The 17,068-nt window shown below is 63.3% G+C and overlaps 3 protein-coding genes across 23 annotated transcripts in view; 2 read left to right on the top strand and 1 right to left on the bottom strand.

Moving 5' to 3' along the window:
* Nucleotides 1–5,053, top strand: part of TSC1 (TSC complex subunit 1) — a 64,329-nt gene extending 59,276 nt beyond the window's left edge. For 5 of the 6 annotated variants that reach the window (XM_070058378.1, XM_070058360.1, XM_070058379.1 and 2 more), the window contains one exon: nucleotides 299–5,053. In XM_070058378.1, coding sequence (XP_069914479.1) covers nucleotides 299–824 — 526 coding nt within the window. In that variant the 3' untranslated portion in view covers nucleotides 825–5,053. The remainder of the gene's footprint in view (nucleotides 1–298) is intronic. The other variant, XM_070058370.1, reaches the window with a different exon arrangement.
* SPACA9 (sperm acrosome associated 9) lies at nucleotides 4,056–16,311 on the bottom strand. Of its 6 annotated transcripts, XM_051835382.2 has the most exons (5): nucleotides 15,091–15,255; nucleotides 10,547–10,726; nucleotides 7,665–7,867; nucleotides 6,613–6,760; nucleotides 4,056–5,818 (listed from the first exon to the last, which is right to left on the bottom strand). In XM_051835382.2, the coding sequence occupies exons 2-5, from the start codon at nucleotides 10,688–10,690 to the stop codon at nucleotides 5,807–5,809; spliced, it is 507 nt and encodes a 168-aa protein (XP_051691342.2). In that variant the 5' UTR covers nucleotides 10,691–10,726; nucleotides 15,091–15,255; the 3' UTR covers nucleotides 4,056–5,806. The 6 variants fall into 6 exon arrangements, with proteins under 6 accessions (XP_051691342.2, XP_051691340.2, XP_051691339.2 ...); XM_051835380.2 differs by lacking the exon at nucleotides 15,091–15,255 and adding an exon at nucleotides 16,171–16,311 and having other exon boundaries at nucleotides 4,056–6,760; XM_051835379.2 differs by lacking the exon at nucleotides 15,091–15,255 and adding an exon at nucleotides 15,670–15,791 and having other exon boundaries at nucleotides 4,056–6,760.
* AK8 (adenylate kinase 8) overlaps nucleotides 15,791–17,068 on the top strand; it is a 134,433-nt gene continuing 133,155 nt past the window's right edge. For 3 of the 11 annotated variants that reach the window (XM_051835370.2, XM_051835367.2, XM_051835361.2), the window contains exon 1: nucleotides 15,795–15,945. In XM_051835370.2, coding sequence (XP_051691330.2) covers nucleotides 15,862–15,945 — 84 coding nt within the window. In that variant the 5' untranslated portion in view covers nucleotides 15,795–15,861. Of the gene's footprint in view, nucleotides 15,946–15,971; nucleotides 16,178–16,317; nucleotides 16,482–17,068 lie in introns of those variants that run through there. The other 8 variants (XM_070058397.1, XM_051835366.2, XM_051835365.2 and 5 more) reach the window with 7 other exon arrangements.

The raw sequence follows: 17,068 nt of genomic DNA, 5'->3' as shown, positions 1-17,068 counted from the left end.
GTGGCACAGGCAGCACGTGCACGTGAGGGGCGGGGGTAAAGCCCGAGCTGGCGGCGTCCCAGGGAGCCTTCCGTGTTCCTCTTCTGGCCTCGGTGCCCCCTGGCGGCAGGATGTGTTCCTGTTTCACACAGATGGTTGCCTCTAGCCGTGACACGCTGTGCTCCTGCTGAGCGCTGTGGCTGGGGTTTCCTGGGACAGCACAGACGGTGGGCGAACCGCTGAGTGTGTCTGAGTCCTTGTCTCCCGCTTGGGGAAGACCCAATCACAGCTTCCTTTCTCCTTCCGGGATTTGTTACAGGCTTGACTGTTGTAACGATGGCTGCTCGGATTCCACGGTAGGGCACAATGAAGAGGCATCTGGCCACAATGGTGAGACCAAGACCCCCAGGCCTGGCGGCACCCGGGGCAGCGGTGGGAGCAGAGGAGGTGGAGGTGGCAGCAGCAGCAGCAGCAGCGAGCGTTCCACCCCCGAGAAACCTCCCACCCAGAGGGCGGGTCCGTTCAGCAGTCGCTGGGAAAACCCCATGGGAGAGCCCTCGCCCAGCATCCCCGCGACTGTCGGCTCACTTCCCAGCTCCAAAAGCTTCCTGGGCATGAAGGCCCGGGAGTTATTTCGTAATAAGAGTGAGAGCCAGTGTGATGAGGACGGTGTGACCATCAGTAGCCTTTCTGAGACCCTGAAGACAGAACTGGGCAAAGACTCGGGTGTGGAAGCCAAGGCGCCCCTGACCCTCGATGGCCCACGCACATCTCCCCCAAACCCAGACAGTGTTGGACAGCTCCGTATCATGGACTACAATGAGGCTCATCACGAACACAGCTAAGGGTGAGGGTCGCTCAGTGTTAACCTGCACATTGTTGGCGTAGAACAGGAGGTGTGAACGCACGTCTCAAAGCTTTCCTGTTTCCAGGGTCTGAGTGGCGCGCTCCCACGGTGGAAATGGGATGGCGGAACGGTTTTTGGATCTAGCATTGAAATGCCTCGTACCCTTCCCCGAACCCACCCCCAGCCCCTTCCTCGTTCGCCTGCCGGTGTGTGCTAATCTGAGGGCCGGTGCGCGCCTCAGGCGCTCTATTTCCTTCCTTTGTCCCCCAAACGGCTGCACCCTGTGAACCTGTGCAGTGTGAGGCCAGATTTAATCCTTGCATCTGACACCCACCTTCTGCTTCCCTGAGGCTCAGAGAGCTGGGGTGGCTCAGACCAGGTAAGTCTGGTTCTGCCCTTCAAGGACGTGGCCTGCAAAGCCGATGGTCTTCACGTGAAGGCTTGCACAGGGACTCTGAGGGCGGGCGTCGCACGCAGCAGGTCTGGCAGGACGCTGGCTCGTTTCACCCTTGATCTTCAGTGGCTCTGAGAAGCTTCCTAGAAAGTTTAGTGAACAGTCTGTCGTTTCAAACGTCTGGATTTGGCAGCGTGGAGACCATATTCCTTACCCTGTAAGCTCTGTCCCTCCTTTCCCACTACCTCTTATTTATTTGGTGTTTGCTTGAATGCGGGTGTTGGGCTGACTGCAGGCTGGACGGGCGGTGGGAACAGCTGCTCCCCGCAGGAGGCTTGGAGCAGTCGCCGGAGCTCTCGCGTGTGAGCACCTCGCCACGCCCACTTCTGCTCGCGGCAGCACGGAGGCTGTGGCGGCCCCGAGAGTCTGTCTGGCGCTCGGGTGGCCATCGCTCCTCGGCAGGATGAGATCTAGGCCTCCGCAGGACAGCAGCTGTCTCACGCTAGTCCAGCTTCCCGTGGCGGTCACGGCAGGGAGGAGAGAGCGGGGTGGACAAGGGCTCGCTGCCCCTGGCTGCCGGGCTGCCCTGCAGGCACGCGAGAGCTGACCCATCAGGGCGCTGCACGGTCAGCAGACGCTCCTGGCGTGATGCCGGAAGACTAGGGTTGCTGCTGGTGCTCTGGCCGAGGCGAGGAGAGGCCTGGGGAGAGAGCCAGTGGGCGTGGCTGTGCCGCTGCTGTTCTTCCAGTAGAAGGAGCAGAAGGCTGCAGCCAGCAAGAGGTGCAAGAAACTGCAATGGTACGACTCTTATGCATTCAGACGTTCCAGCACGTGAGGGTTTTCCTTTCCTTTCCTTTCCTTTTCCTTTTTTTTTTTTTTTTTTTAACGTGGCAAAAAGTATTTTAGTATCCCCAACTGAAAGGAACTAGAGCATGCGAGAGTCCACGTCACCATGGCGATACCGGCAGACCTGTTCTGGCCAGGACTTCTGCCCGTGACTAACCGACTCCCAGCCTACAGCAGGGCTCGTCCCCAGCTGCGTAAGCTCGGCAGGGCCTGGCTGTAGCCTCTGGGTGTGCCGTGTGGAGCTGTCCTGATGCCACACTTCTAATTCAGCCTTGTCCAAAGGAAAGCTTCAAACCCAGTACTTTCCGGGCTCCTGGTTCCGTTACAGAAGAGGACAGCATGAACAAATTCAGAGGGAAAAGCACTCTTAGAACCAGTGCTAAGTACTCTCCGTGCCGCGCTCCTGGGAGTGCTGTGCCACAGGACAGACACACCAGGCGCTCCACTGCCCTGCCTTAACTGGCGGGGGAAAGGAGGCAAGTGTGAGAATTGTTTTTTTTTTTTTATGGGCGGATTGTAGAAGTACAGGAAGAAAGGCAGCATGGCAGATGCCCCGAGGTGGGCGTGCAGGCCACTGGAGCTCGGGGCCCACTGTGGGGGTGACAGGGCAGGCCCAGCTGAGCTCTCGGAAGCCGTGGGTTCTGTTCCAGGAGGGATGGGGGGGTCGGGATCTGGAGTTGCGTTGGTTACCCAACCCCAGATCTCGGGCTGCAGAGTCGGTGGGCGTTTGGTTTTGCCTTGAAAGTGATCAGCTTGCCACATCAGTGGGTCACTCAGTCTTGTTGCAGCAAGTACTTTTAAGGATGGAAAGGGATAGTAGAGGGACTCGCAGGGAGCTGGTCAGGCCCGGCAGAGACGTGAGAGCGGTGAGTGTTACCATGGGAAGGACTCCCGAGGAGCCGGTCGGGCCGAGAGGCCCTAGAGCAATTGGTGCCACAGGCAGAGCCTTAGAAATGGTGGAGCAGCTTGGCGCTCGTGAAGGTGGGGCTGGCTAGGCCTCCCTCGCCGGGAGCGAGCGTCCCCGGTGGAGCCGCGCGGCCAGCCTGCACGGCCTGCGCTGATCCCCAGCGGCCCCAGGCCCTGAGGAGGCGGCGTCAGCCTCTCGTACTGCATGGCATTTGTTTGGAAAGGGGCACTACAGCCTTTAGGGGTGGGAGGGCAGGAAGCCGAGTTCCTGACTCGACTCCAGGAAACAAGCACACGGATCTCGATGATAGCTTTCCTGTGGATTTCAGAGAAGCTTTGACGGCTGCGCCATGACGTCTGTAAGAGTAGTTGCGATGGGATAGGAAATACGTGGTCACGAGCAGAAAAACCTGGAGCCCAGAGGTGGGCGGTCGGCGTCTTCCGTGGCCGTAGTGGGCCGTGGGCAGGAGTGCGTCGCTGAGGCCGGCTGACGGTTCTTCCGGAGGGGAAGCTGCCTGGCCGTCAGGGCGACGCTGCAGAGGTTCTGGTTAGGGTCTCTGACGCACAGAGCTCCGTGCGAGCCCGTTTCTGTGAGGTGGCCGGGGGAGATGGTCTGACGTTCCTGGCAGCCACTGGTGATGAGGAAGGAGGATGAGCGCCACCTGCCGCTCCCTGGGCAGAAGCCGTGTCAGGACCCCGCACTCGGTCCCCGCACGGGCTGCCTGGTGGTTCTCTCGGGGACGACAGTTCTGGGGATCGTTGAGAGAAGGACGCGCGCGGTGTGGTAGGGACCACGCGGCTCAGAGTCGCGAGTGGAACACAGGCGTGTGGCTCTGCGTGGACGGCAGGCAGGGGGACGCCCCCCAGTTGCCGCCATGTCGCGCTTGAAGCCAGGAAGGAGCGGCGCCTGGTGAAGCCGGGTTTCCCTCGGAAGCTGCGGCGGGAGGAAGCGTGGCAGGCAGAGCGAGGGCTCAGGCAGGGGCTGCGGTGGCGTCGGCACGCGGTCCACTCTTGGCACTCTGGGAGAAGCCGAGCCCTCCCAGCACCTGCTGCATCTTGAGGCCGCGGGGTGGGGTGCGTGTGTGCTGGGGAGCGTTCCAGGCCGAGCGTGTCTGTGTCTGTTTACACTCAGAGTCTTGAGAGGGCCCGCACTCCTACCCCGGACCGCTGGCAGTCATTGGTTGCACTTGATGAAGCTTTTCTTTGTAGGTTTAAAAAAAATGTAGGTCGAGGACTGGCCCTCAGCTGCTGCTGCGACCCTTGTCCCCTGTGGCTCCTTCCCCATCTGTGACTGACGCGCCCAGGGCTTCTGCCCGCCATCCTGCAGTCTGAATGTGCGCTCCCCAGAGAACAGCGGGCAGCTGCCCGGGGCCGCCAGAGAGCCGGGCGTCTGCACCCACGGCTGCGTTTGGCCCTGAGACGAGTTAGTGAAGGCTGAAGATCTTTCTCCCGCTTCCCAGGGCCACACGGTGACCCACCCCATGGGCTGAGTAGGCTGGTGTGGCCGCCGGAATAGCTCTTTGAGAAGATACCCCAGGAGTCTGGCATCCCCCAAGCCCCCCTCCCTGGCCCCTCCCCAGCGCGTTCGGTGTGGACAGGAGGGCGCGGGCCGCCGTGTGGCAGCCCTTTGGCTCACCCGAGAGGCAGCCAGGCATTTTGCACTAGGAAGAATCAGTGACCACTTAACTGAAGACGTCTGTGGACCACAAACACATCATGGAGGAACAGATTTTGCTACGACATAATCTAGTTTTATAGCTCAATCATGGATGAACCATGTGGCTAACTTGCAGTTTAAAGGGGTCCCATCAGTGACAAGAAACATTTTTTAAACTGTTTTTAGTTAAATTGGAGCAAGACATCTCTTGTCAAAAGGCTTAAACTTTCCCGCCTCAGTCGTAAAAGCATGTCAAACAATCCACATTAGATGCCATAAAAATGAACTGCAAGAGAAAAATGGTACAATCTTAGTGAATGGGGATCGGAATCAAAAGGGTTTGCTGTCCTTAGAATGTTCTAAAATGTCAAGGCAGTTGCTTGTGTTTAACTGTGAACAAATAAAAATTTATGGTTTTGCACTACCCTGCTGTGTTGGCGTGGAATGACCCAGCCAGCCTGGGGGGCTCGTGAGCGAGGCGGGGGACCAAAGACACGGCAGCCTCGGGCCTGGGCTGCCGGAGAGCCTGCCTGGCAGGCGAGGGTTCTGTGCTGGCGCATCCCTTCATCTGCCTCAAACTCGTGGTCCCCGATGAGTCACCCCAGGGGAGGAGGTGACCCGTGTCATCTCTGGCAGAGAAACCCTGCAAGTCAGGTGGCTGCCCGGGCTGCCGTGTCACCCGCGTGGCTTTTGGCGCGCGTGCTCTGAGTGGCCGGTGGGCAGGTGGGGTCCAGCGGAGTCTCTGGTGGAACCCAGCCAGCATTGCTGTTGTCCACGGCTCGCCAACCCTGAGCTTTTTCTGAGCGCTGCCCTCCCGTCTTCCCTGGGCCGGCCTGGAGGACGTGGAGGCGGGCAGGAAACCGCCTCCCCGGGACTGTGGGAGCCGCCCGGCTGTGTCTGGAAGTCGGGGTCGCTCTGCCCGCTTAAGGAGCAGAGGCAGCTCCTTCGGGACGAAGACTTGGGGTGGCAGTGTTTAAATGTGCCTGGGGAGTGCAGGTTTTCTCTCTCAAGCGGACAAGGCGTCATCGTCCGCCCTTGAAGGAACGTGGGAGTGCCGGCCCTGTGCGGGTCTTGATTTTCTTTCAGGGACAAGCTCCAGAAAGCAAGCCAGGCAGAGGGGTGGTACAACACTGTTTATTCTTGACTGTCTCCCCCCGAAGAAGCAACAATACAGAAGCTAAGTCGTCCCCTGTGAAGGGAAAAACCAACAGTCAGCCCCGTCTGGCAGGGCCAGGGGCCAGGGGCGCGTCACCGTGTTTGGGTCTCGGTCACACCACGAAGACCAGCTCTCGCCCAGGAGCCGCAGGCTCGGAGCCCTGGCTTCCGTCGTGGTCTCCCTCTCCCGGGAAAAGCAGCGGGAAAGACCGGCTCATCCCCTTCACGCTGGGCCAGGGAACCAGACACACACGCGGCCCCGCCTGGCAGGGAGAGCCTGAGCCTTCCCGCGGCTGTGGCTGCCGGGTGCGGGGGACTAGGGGGTCTCCAGTGTGACGGCTCCAGAGGGGAAGCTGCGGCCCACCGCCTGGTGGGTGGAGGGTGCGGCTCCCAGAGGCCCTGGGGCTCTGTGCCTTCTTCAGCAGCCTTCCTGGGACACCCTCCACCCACGGCGCGGCCGGGGCACCACCTGCAGTGTGTTCAGTGGGGATCCTCTTCATCAGCACCGAGCCTCCCACTCAGGAGGGGAGAGATTCTCTGTGACGTACTGGCCCCTTGGGGGTTAGCAGTAGGGCCCGTGGGTGGAAGGAGAGCAGGTTAATTCACAGAGCACCCACGGCTGGAGCAGGCCCCCGGCTCAACCTACAGCTTCCCACCAGGTGGTCGCCAGGGGGGCTTTGAGACGCCTTGGCCTTCCCCCCTAGATTTGAGGCTGTCCTTCGCCAGTTGCCTACACTTGAGTTTTCTGAACCAGAGCTGGGTGCCCGCGGCCTGAGCAGGACGAGCGGCCCCCCTGGTGGCCTGCTGGCGTGCGGGGGGCTCACTCACGTGCTGCAGCACTTTGCGGGGCAGCTTCTCCGAGTGGGCGATCCACTCTTTCATTAAGTCCAGGACGATGGGGATGAGGCTGACCACGCCCCCGTAGTGGTTCCTGGCCTCGTCACAGCTCAGGTGGTTCACCACGTCGTGTGGGTACCTGGGGGACCACAAGAGGGCGTGGTGAGCGGCAAGCAGCAGCCCTGGCTTCTCCGGAACCGGACACCATGTGCCCGACTCTCTCTGCCCGTAGATCCTGGTTCCGCAGGTTTGAGGGCCGAGGGCTCCGGGAGACTCTGGTGTGGAAGCCAAGAGCTGCAAACCCGTATGGTCTGCAGAACCCAGGTCAGGGGCTCAGGCACCTGCCCGGCTTCCCCTACGCTGCCTTAGTCTAGGGAGCTCCTGCATGATGCTGGCACACTGCTGTGGACTCCCCGGGGGCCAGGACAGAACCCCAGTAGGGGTGCTGCCACCCAGAGGACACAGCTCCCGGGCCCCACGTCCACTCAGAAAGGGCTTCTGGGAACAACTGCCCTGTGGCCCCTTCTCTTGTGGCCTGAGATGCTTTGTGTCTCGCCGTGTGTATGACCTGGGTTCCAGTTGGTTTTGTTGTGTCGGGGTCCTTCAAATCATTCAAAAGGAGCTGGGATTCCCCCCCGAGGGGATTCTGAAGCTGCCTGCTCCCCAGGAAGGCACCCAGGGCTGCCTGCCCACTCGGCCAAGGCTCCCGCTCCCCAGGGAGGCGCCCAGGGCCGCCTGCCCGCTCGGCCAAGGCTCCCGCTCCCCAGGGAGGCGCCCAGGGCCGCCTGCCCGCTCGGCCAAGGCTCCCGCTCCCCAGGGAGGCGCCCAGGGCCGCCTGCCCGCTCGGCCAAGGCTCCCGCTCCCCAGGGAGGCGCCCAGGGCCGCCTGCCCGCTCGGCCAAGGCTCCCGCTCCCCAGGGAGGCGCCCAGGGCCGCCTGCCCGCTCGGCCAAGGCTCCCGCTCCCCAGGGAGGCGCCCAGGGCCGCCTGCCCGCTTGGCCAAGGCTCCCGCTCCCCCGCCCCGGCGGGACCCCCAGGGACTCACTTGGCCCTGAGGCTGCTCAGGTCGTTGCTCTGGCTGACCAGGGTTTTGCACTTCTCGAGCAGGTTGTTGGTGACGGGGGTGCCGGAGTGCAGGGCCTCAAAGCGCTGGCAGAGCTTGTTCAGCTCCGAGCAGATGTCCAGGAACATGAGCAGGATCCGCCGGTCCGTGGCGTTGTAGCAGTAGTGCTCCATGTAGCTCTGCACCTGCAAGGGCCGGCCCGACGCTGGCTCGCACCCCCTGCTCCCTCCCCGTGTCCTCGCGTTCAGACCTCTGCATGTCCGGCCCTCTGCCTGAGGAGGCTTCAAAAACCCCACGGGGATGCGTGGTGCAAGAAAACCAGGCACCGACTGCAAGGCTTTCTGCAACCAAAATAAACTTTTTGTTCCAGTTCTCCGTGGCAACGTCATCAAGTGTCCCCAGGCACTGTGCAGACAGCGGACAGGCCTGGTCACGTAAACCCTGCACACTGGGAAGGTCCCCTTTTAACCTCTCATTCTAGATGGACACCACAAATCCCGGGGATGACAGAGGAAGTGGCTCACTGGAGTTCGCCCCATGTTCAAGAACGTGGGGCCTGCACGCCTCACCAGTCCCCAGGCCCCTAAGCCCACCACCACATAGGGCAGGAGGGGGCGGGGGCTGGCTTTTCATGCCATGGTGCCCCTGGAAGGCCCACTCAGCTGCTGGGGCAGGCCACCGTACAGAGGAGGAGACAGGGAGCCGGGGCCCTCCGGGCTTTCCTTGTCCCCAAAGGTGGGACGAGTCAGGAAGTGGAGCTGGGGAGAGTGAGTGGTCCCCAGGAGAAACACCTGCTGTCCCCCTCACCCCCGTTCGGAAGTCAGCTCTGGGAGGATCAAGAGTGTGGTCAGAGGATGTCCCCCCACCCCGCCAGTGCTGACCAAGCGGATGCTTCCATCAGCTCTTTTCCTCGGTGGGAGTTGGGGACCCGCCCTACGTAGCCACCCCACGACTCGGCACGTGAAGCTGAGCCAGGCGGAGGCCTGATGTCCTGCTGGGGAGGACCTGGCCGTGGCCCAGGCCTCACTTCACAGCCAAACAGTGCTGCCCTGCGCGGTCTGTTGAAGGCACTGCCGTCACTGCCTCCCCCAGCACCTGCCGTGTCCCAAGTCTAAAGCAAGTTCCGCCTGCTGCAGCTGTTGCTAAGGGAATATATCCTCCCAACAGTCTGGAGTACTGCCCGGCACGTGGTGGCACTGTAAGGGGGAGGGGCTTTTAACCGGCGCACCTGCCCGGGCACCTGTGTGGGCAGGGAGCTGGGACCTGCTTCGTGGCGTAACCACAACAGAGCAGTGTCACTGGGCTATCTTTGGACGCCCCAGGTTTGGGGAGGGCGGGTGAGGCTGAACCCGAGATGGTCAGAACATGGGCCACGGTGTACCAAGTCTTTGTGAGAGCAAACCTAAGGAGGCCACCCCCTTCTGCACGGGAGCTGAGGAGCTGGGGGGGGGTCCCCATAGCACGGATGTAGATGCTGAGGGCGTGGGAACTCAGGCTCTTGGGAGACTGAAGACCTGGCCAGCGCTGTTGAAGCTGGGCTTCTGGGGGTTGAGGAAAAGGCAGTGGCCGACCAACCTCCCAGGCAGATGTGGCTACGCGTCACTGCACAGGGAATCTGCAGAAGGCCGCGTGGGTGTTCCTTTTCTCTAGGTTTAACATTCTCCCAGTAAAAACGGGCTGGGGCCTGTGCTGTGGCACAGCGGGTTAATGCCCTGGCCTGAAGCACCAGCATCCCATATGGGCGCCGGTTTGAGTCCCAGCTGCTCCACTTCCCATCCAACTCTCTGCTGTGGCCTGGGAAAGCAGTGACAGATGGCCCAAGTGCTTGGGCCCCTGCACCCACGTGGGAGACCCGGAGGAAGCTCCTGGCTTAGGATCTGCGCGGCTCCGCCCCATTGCAGCCAACTGGGGAGTGAACCATCGGATGGAAGTCCCATCTCTCTCTCTCTCTCTCTCTCTCTCTCTCTCTGTAACTCTGACTTTTAAATAAATACATAAATCTTAAAAAAAAAAAGGGGGGGCTTTTTTTTTTTTTGATAGGCAGAGTTAGAGAGAAAGGTCTTCCTTTTTCCGTTTGTTCACCCCCCAATGGCGGCTGCAGCTGGCGTGCTGCGCCGATCGGAAGCCAGGAGCCAGGTGCTTCTCCTGGTCTCCCATGGGGTGCAGGGCCCAAGCACTTGGGCCATCCTCCACTGCACTCCCGGGCCACAGCAGAGAGCTGGCCTGGAAGAGGAGCAACCAGGACAGAATCCGGCGCCCCGACCGGGACTAAAACCCAGGGTGCCGGCGCCGCAGGCGAAGGATTACGGGCTAATTTTTACAGCGTGCGGCTGGCATGGGGTGCTTGTTCTCCCGGGCTCCGTCCCCTGCACGCCCCCACCCCGTCTCTGAGCGGTCGACCTCAGATGAGCTGACTCTTGCAGGCTGAGACGGTCCAGCCTACATGTGTGCTCCCGACTGCCCTGGGGCTCACTCCTGGCTCCTGGAGGGCTCACTGGGTCTTGAGGCCTCCAAGTCCTGCAGGGTGACCTTGGACAGCAGCTGACCCTGGGGCAGATGGGGTCAAGTAGAAACATCCGCAAAAGCAGCCAGGGGCACGCTTGGCAGCTGCCGACTCTGATAGAGACCACATCCATGGTCACTGAACCGCAGCACTCTGCCCAGCCTGGCGGGTCAGCCCGGACGCCTGCTGAGCCGGCCCTGGCGCGAGGAGACGAGGGAGGCGCGCAGGGGAAAACTGGCGGGCCCAGAGTCACGGGAGGGGGCGTGGGCACGGAGCCCACGTTCCAGCCGCTGCTGTTCCTCCCGGCCCAGGTCGGGCAGGTCCCCTGTGACCCACCCGCTAGCCCTCGCGGGGGCGCCACCTGTCCGATGCTGGAGATGGGCCGGATCTTGTCGTGGGCGCTCTCCCTGCAGCGCTCCAGGGCCGCGATGAAGGTGAACTGCTGCTGCTGGAACAGCTTGTACTTCTGCTCCACGCCGCGCAGGGACTCTTTGACCTCGTTCATCGTCTCCTTCCGCGCTCATGCACAGGACGGGGGGGTCTGCAGGAGGAAGTGCGCCGTGAGGTCTGGGGGCCCCTCCCGCAGGAGACGGCGTCTCCCCAAGGCCGCCCCCCCACACCCCGGCTGTGACAGTGCTAAGCTTGCCCCTCGGCCGTTACCCTCCAAGGACACAGGCTGTGCCCCGAGACTGCTGTCCCGCAGCCGTGGGCAGGCTTTCCCTCGTCCTGTTTCTCCACACTGCGGCCGTCGCCCACGCCCACGCCCACCGCCGCCAGGGCCTCCCTGCGGGACAGCACGCCTGGGATGCAGGGCTACGCCACAGGATGTAAAACCAGCAGAACATCGGCCATCCACTTGGACCAAATTGCTTCTAAACACCCGCCACTCTGCGATTGCTGGGCGTGGCTAGGAACGCCTTCTCCTGGGCTAAGCAGGGGGCCGGCACACGCCCGTCCAGCCCGAGGGGGCGCCCGGGTCCCGCTGTGTGCTGGCATAGGAGCCCTGACCTCGAGTTTGGATTCCCAGGCAGAGTGCTAGCTTGGGGACTCCCCCTCCTCTGACACCTCAGATGGCCCCTACTGGCGTGCACGTGTGAGCAGCACGGGGCGAGGGTCAGTTCTCCCTGATACCAGGTCTGATGAGCACGTGCAGATCGCCCCGCTCACGACTGCTGGAGTCTCTGGAAGCAAAGGTGACCTCCGTGGCCAGCTCCCCTCAATTGCTGCGGGCAGGGGGCAGGACACACCCTGGGTCCCACTAGCTAGCATGCTCGATGTTGTCTACTGCCCCCTCCCCCAAGTCACCACTGGGAATCCAGGCTTGACCCTGCCATCCAGTGCCGCAGGAGCAGGGGTCAGAGGCAGGGTGCAAGTGGGACATTCCGGCCTCCGGAAGAGGCCGGAACGCTCGGCAAGCATGGGGCTGGGGCAAGGCTGACTCGGGTGAGGAATGCGCACCTCTGTGCTGTGTGCCCCTCGCACGCTGAGCCCGCAGCAGGGCTGCAGGGACCACACGGGGAGCGGAGAGGGCATCGGGAGCCGACGGGCACGCGGTAAAGCTGCCGTTACGGGGGATGCCGGGGCTCACCCCATAAACCTGCGGGGCTACTGTACACACAGCAGAGCCGGCTTCCACCACGCAGTGCCTGCCCGACGCGGCCCCTGCAGCTTCCCACGGGTGGGCCTGGTCCCGGGGAAGCAGTGGTCTCCTTCCTGCTCAGCATCCTTGCACTCAGCACCCCCCCTCCCCCGTAGTGGACAGGTCGGGAGGGGGCCGGGGCCAGGGGGAGGGGCTGAGGGACTCACTGCTTACTGAATACCTGCCCTATCTGGGGCTGGTCCCCGCACTGCCACGGAGCAGAAACGGCGGTGTTTGCTGCCTCCCGAGGCGCTGGGCTCAGCAGAACCCAGACCCCTGAGGCAAGGGAGGCCCTCACCTCTGCGCAGGACTGGGGGGAGGGGGTGCTGTGGCTCAGTGGGTTAACGCCCTAGCCTGCAGTGCCGGCATCCCATAGGGGCGCCCGTTCTGGTCCTGGCTGCTCCTCTTCCAATAGCTCTCTGCTACGGCCTGGGAAAGCAGCAGAAGATGGCCCAAGTCCCTGGGCCCCTGCACCCGTGTGGGAGACCTGGAGGAAGCTCCTGGCTCCTGGCTCTGGATCGGCACAGCTCTGGCCATTGCAGCCATCTGGGGAATGAGCCAGCCATCTGGGGAGTGAACCAGCGGATGGAAGACCTCTCTCTCTGTCTACCTCTCTCTGTAACTCTTTCAAATACATAAAATAAATCTTATAAGAAAATACTGAAGAGGGCGCCCCAAACCCCACATTCCAGAGAGGGTCAAGGTTAAGCCCAAGTGCGCAGAGAACACTGGTGGCACTGGAAAACAGGACTGCCGTGCTGCGCCGTGTGGAGCCTTGGCCAAGGGAAGTCGGCGCTACTGAGCCTGCCCGCGGTGGAATTTCCGAGATCTTACTCAAGAAGGGGTTGGGACGCGCATTCCAACTGTTTATAAACAGCGCGTCCAAATATTTCCCATACCAAGGGTTCTGCCCTCGTCCCCCTACACACACTTGAGTTCTGCACGGAGGTGGGTGCCTCCCTGCCTCACCCTGTCCCAGCCAGGGCTCACACGTGACCATCAGAGGCGGCATCAGAGGGCTCGGGTGGAGGAGCGGCGAGTGTGCCCTCGCAGCACAGCGTGGCCAGCCACGGTTAGGAAGATGCTGGGAGTGACTCGGTCCTGGGTTCAGATCCTGGTTCCGGACCTCCGCAAGCTGCTCATCCCGTCTGAGTCTCAGGGTTCCACCCTAGGGCCTTGGCCTCGCAGCCTTGGGGGTGCACCACGAGGCACCAGGCAAAAGCTGTGGAGCCCAGAGCTGGGACATGGGGGTGCCCCGTCACTGGGGCCGGCAAACTTCCGCGATGGAACGGCAGGCAGGCGTGGTGTGCGCCAGCCCTACAGGAGGACCTTTGGACCTTCTGGGGGAGGGGGCTTCAGTGGGTCTTGAGGAGGTGGGTGCTGGGGCGAGACTACGGTCTGGAGGTTACGGGTGAGGATGTGGGAAGGGTGCGGAACAGGGCCGAGGACGGGGGCCGCCGGCGTCGGGCTGAGCGTTCGGAAGAACCACTGAGGGCTTCCAGGCAAAGGCGGAAGTCTTCCCACCTGCTGTGGCGGTTCCTTCGGTTGTGTGCCGGACACTGGTCAGCGGCTGCGTCAGACAGCACTGGCCCACTCGGACCAGATCCCCGCCTTGGGGAGCTCCTGTTCCAGGCCGGGACCAGTGCCAGAAGAGCACCTGACACCAGCGCAGTCCGAGGGGGAAACACAGCAGCCTGCCCCGTCCTCCCCCGGACAGCAGGCCACTGGCCGGGCCCTGGTCAACTCCAGACAGGCTTCCTGTCCAGGCTGGCCACAGGGTGCCGTGATGACCCCCAGGGGACAGACAAGAAAGCTGAAGCCCCACGGCTGGGACGTGGGCAGGTGGGCTTCTCGCTCAGCTCTGCCTGTCTCTGTAAAGTCCGGGCTCTTAACCTGAGCCATCCCGGCCTCCCGGTTTCCATGGTGTTCCTAAGAGACCAAGACCCCACACAGCTCCGCCCATCCACCCACTGGACCCCGCCCCCCTGCCCCAGGCCTCTCTGCCGCTCCCACTGGACTTCCCTTTTCCTCATCCCAAAGCATTCAGGGTGCTGTCCTGTCTGAGCCTGGCTCCCTGCCACCCTCGTGGGGCTCCCTGGGGCTGCCAGGTTCCCCGGGGACCAGAGTGCAAGCTTGGCTGGTGGCCCCAAGAGCCCCTGAGAGCAAAACTGACTTGGCTCTTGATCCTGGCGACGTGTGACACGCACGCCAGGGATGTCATGAGCGCAGCTGTAATAAGCGATCCAAGGTGATCGTCGCCGTAACGACGGAGCCTCCGCGGCCGAACGGCTGGATGAAAGGCACAGGGCGCGGGCGCTTCTCCGTGTGGGAGGGAGGGAGGGAGAGGGGGAGGGGGGGAGGGGAAAGTGACTGCCCGGTAGGTTTTAGGCTTTAATTGATTTGTATTTTTCCAGGCTGCTAAAGATTAAATCACGGTATGGAAAGTGCCTAGGGCTTAAAATAAACGAGGAGCAGGGCACGTCTTTCAGAAATGTCCAGGAAGCGTCCCGACCCCCCCGCCCCCGCCCCAGCGCAAACGCAGGCTGGGCTCTGTGTTCTTTGTTCAGCGGCTTTGCAGCTGGGCTGACAAGGCCACCGAGGGGTACCAGCGGCTCCGGCTGGAGTCAGGGTGTCCAGTTCCAGCCGTGCTGCACCTCTGAGGTACCCAGTGACTCTGGCTAAGGCTGTACCCCTGTCTGCGCCTCACTCTACCCATCTGTAGAATGAGGGAGTTTGGGATACAGGCTGGGGGGGGCGGCTTCTGACTCTATATTCTAAGATAAAAAGCTGATGAGACAAGGGGCTCGAGTCCCACCCAGCCAGCTCCTCTTCCTGTTCTGACCCTCCAACTCCTCCTACAGGGGGTGAAGCTACCTGTCTCGCAGTGCCAAGATGAAACACTGTTAGTAACAGTGGCCCCCACGCACTGTGTGCCTACCCCATCCCCAGCTGCTGCCTCCTACTTCCCTAAGGAGTCCCGGAATCCTTTAATAACCCCCGCTTCCCAGGGCGAGAAACCTGGGGCACACAGCAAGTGAACAGGCTGCGTGGGGACTCGAACCTGGGATGCCTGCCTTCAGCACGCCATCTTGCCCTCCCTAACCGACACAGACGACAGCTTTGCGGGCGGGGGGGGGGCACCAGGTATAAGAGCTCTGTAGCCTGCAGCGCCTACAGTTAATGGCCCCCTGCCCCGCAGAGCCCCTTCCCCACTGCGTCCCACCCCCTCGCCTCCAGCCACTGCCTCCCCTGCCCTCCGTCTTTACCCTGGCTTGTCCCGAAGCGGCCTCCGCCTCAGACTGCCCAGAAGCCGGGGCGACTCCGTGGGTGTCTGGGCCCCGCAGGGGCTGGGGGCCCCCTTCTCCGGACTTGGGAGGAGGGAGCGGGCAGGTGGAGAGGCCGGGCCCCCGGATTGTGACCGCGGGCGCCATGGCAACCGGGTCACGTGGCCACCCGCCCCGCCCCAGGAGACCTCGAGGGGGCTGTCCGGTGGACCTGGACCTCCCCCCCCCCCCCCCGGCCCTGTCCCGTGGACGCCCCTCAATGTACAGAGGCCTCTCCCACATCCGTCCCGCGTCTTCCCATTACAGATGGGGCAGCCGAGCCCCGGGGCGCAGAGCACGGCCGGCCCACGGGGCTCCGGGAGCCACGGTCGGGGCCCGGGGGCAACCCTCGAGCAGGACCCGCCTCCGCCCCGCGCGCCGGCGGACCCACGTGCTCCTCCGGGGCGGTGTGGGGGTCTGGGCGTGGCGACGCCCCATTCTGCACGCAGGAGGCCCAGCTGGGGGCGGCCTCCCTGAGACACTCGGGTGGGGAGAGCGAGCTGGGGAGGGGAAGGAACTTGCCCAGGGCTACAGGGCGCGCGCGTGCCGCGGAGGTCCGGCCGGGGCGGCGAGCACCGCGGGAGCAGAACTGCGGCCGTCAGGAACCCGCGGCGGCGGCGGCCAGGGCGCGGCGCGGCGCGGCGCGCGGTGATGACGCAGGACGCGGCGCCCTGGCGACGCGGTTGCTAGGGAGCGGCGCGCCGCGGCGGCGACATGGACGCGACCTCTTTCCCGCACGTCATCCCCCCGGAGATGCCCCAGTACGGGCAGGCCAACCACATCTTCCAGCTGATGCAGGTGACGCGCGCCCCCTGCCCTCAGCGCACTCGGGGTCGGAGTCCCGGGTCGCCACGACCCCGAGCGGACGCCCCCGCGGGCCTCTCCCCACGGCGCCCCGCTGCCACGCGCCGGTGTCCCCGACGGCTCCGAGTCTGTGGGAAGCTGGGGCCGTTCCCCGTCCCGGCCGCTCCTCCTCGGGGACCCTCAGCTCACGCGCGGTGCCCCAGGGGCCCCGCTGCGCGCCTTGCAGGTGGGGCTCCGTTTCCAGGACTCTCCTCTGCTTCGTGGGTGCCACCGCGTGAGCCTCCGACCTGCGGGCTGCAGCGCTGGGCTCAGGCCAGGGACCTGAGCTGGCCGCGGGGCGGTCATCGCCTGGCCTGCAGGCCTGGGCCGGGTGCATCCGTTGTTACCTGCACTCGTGTGCACGGTTCTGTGGAATTTTCCCACGTCACATTCGCCGTCACAGTTCCGTGTCCACTTGGTTATCTCTGAAATCAGCTCAAGGTTAAGTAGCGTCTTTGGCCTCCGCCTAAGCAATGCCCTCGAAGTCCCGGGTTCGTGTCCTTTCTTTTGTCTGATACACATTAAGTCCACGGCTGTGTGAAGCCAACACTAAACACCTCGAATCACTGTGTCCTTTGCTGGCACCAAGCCCGGGTTCCGCCCAAGTGTGCGGGGAACGGCTGGGGGCGCGGAGGCCCTGGAAGGGAAGGGGCTTGCTGGTGAGGTGCCGAGCAGGGAGCAGGGCAGAACCACGCCCGCTCGCCGCTCGCGTCCCCTCAGCCCTAGAGCGGAGCCCCTCCCTGCCCGAGCCTAGGATGCCTCACCTTGCCTCGGCTCAGCTCCCGCCAGGATTAAATGGCCGGAAGATCCCAGGATGGTTTAGCTACGTGGCGGGCAAACATCCTGCCGCTCTCTGGAGGGACACAGGCAGCGGCGCTGGCTGGTCTGCATCGGGCCCCCAGTGTGACTGTGCCAGGGCTTGGGATGCGGGGCGGGGGCAGGCAGACAGTGAGGCCCACAGAACCCAGCCTGGCCCGGGTGAGGGTGGCAGCCGGGTGAGCAGGGACAAGAGACGAGGCAAGGAATGGGGCAGGAGGGGGAGACAGACGCCTATGGCAGGGGGTTTACCCATGAGACC

The sequence above is a fragment of the Oryctolagus cuniculus genome, chromosome 1 (assembly GCF_964237555.1).
Source record: "Oryctolagus cuniculus chromosome 1, mOryCun1.1, whole genome shotgun sequence".
Classification (NCBI taxonomy): Eukaryota; Metazoa; Chordata; class Mammalia; order Lagomorpha; family Leporidae; genus Oryctolagus; species Oryctolagus cuniculus.
This window is presented reverse-complemented; position numbering and strand designations above follow the sequence as displayed.

Excerpts from the sequence above, each read along its gene's own strand:
- SPACA9 (XM_051835380.2), bottom strand. The coding sequence starts at position 10,690 with ATGAACGAGGTCAAAGAGTCCCTGCGCGGCGTGGAGCAGAAGTACAAG. Across the intron at positions 7,868-10,546 it reads CCATCTCCAGCATCGGACAG|GTGCAGAGCTACATGGAGCA; the intron begins GTGGCGCCCCCG and ends CGGCCCTTGCAG. Across the intron at positions 6,761-7,664 it reads CTGAGCAGCCTCAGGGCCAA|GTACCCACACGACGTGGTGA; the intron begins GTGAGTCCCTGG and ends GTGGTCCCCCAG.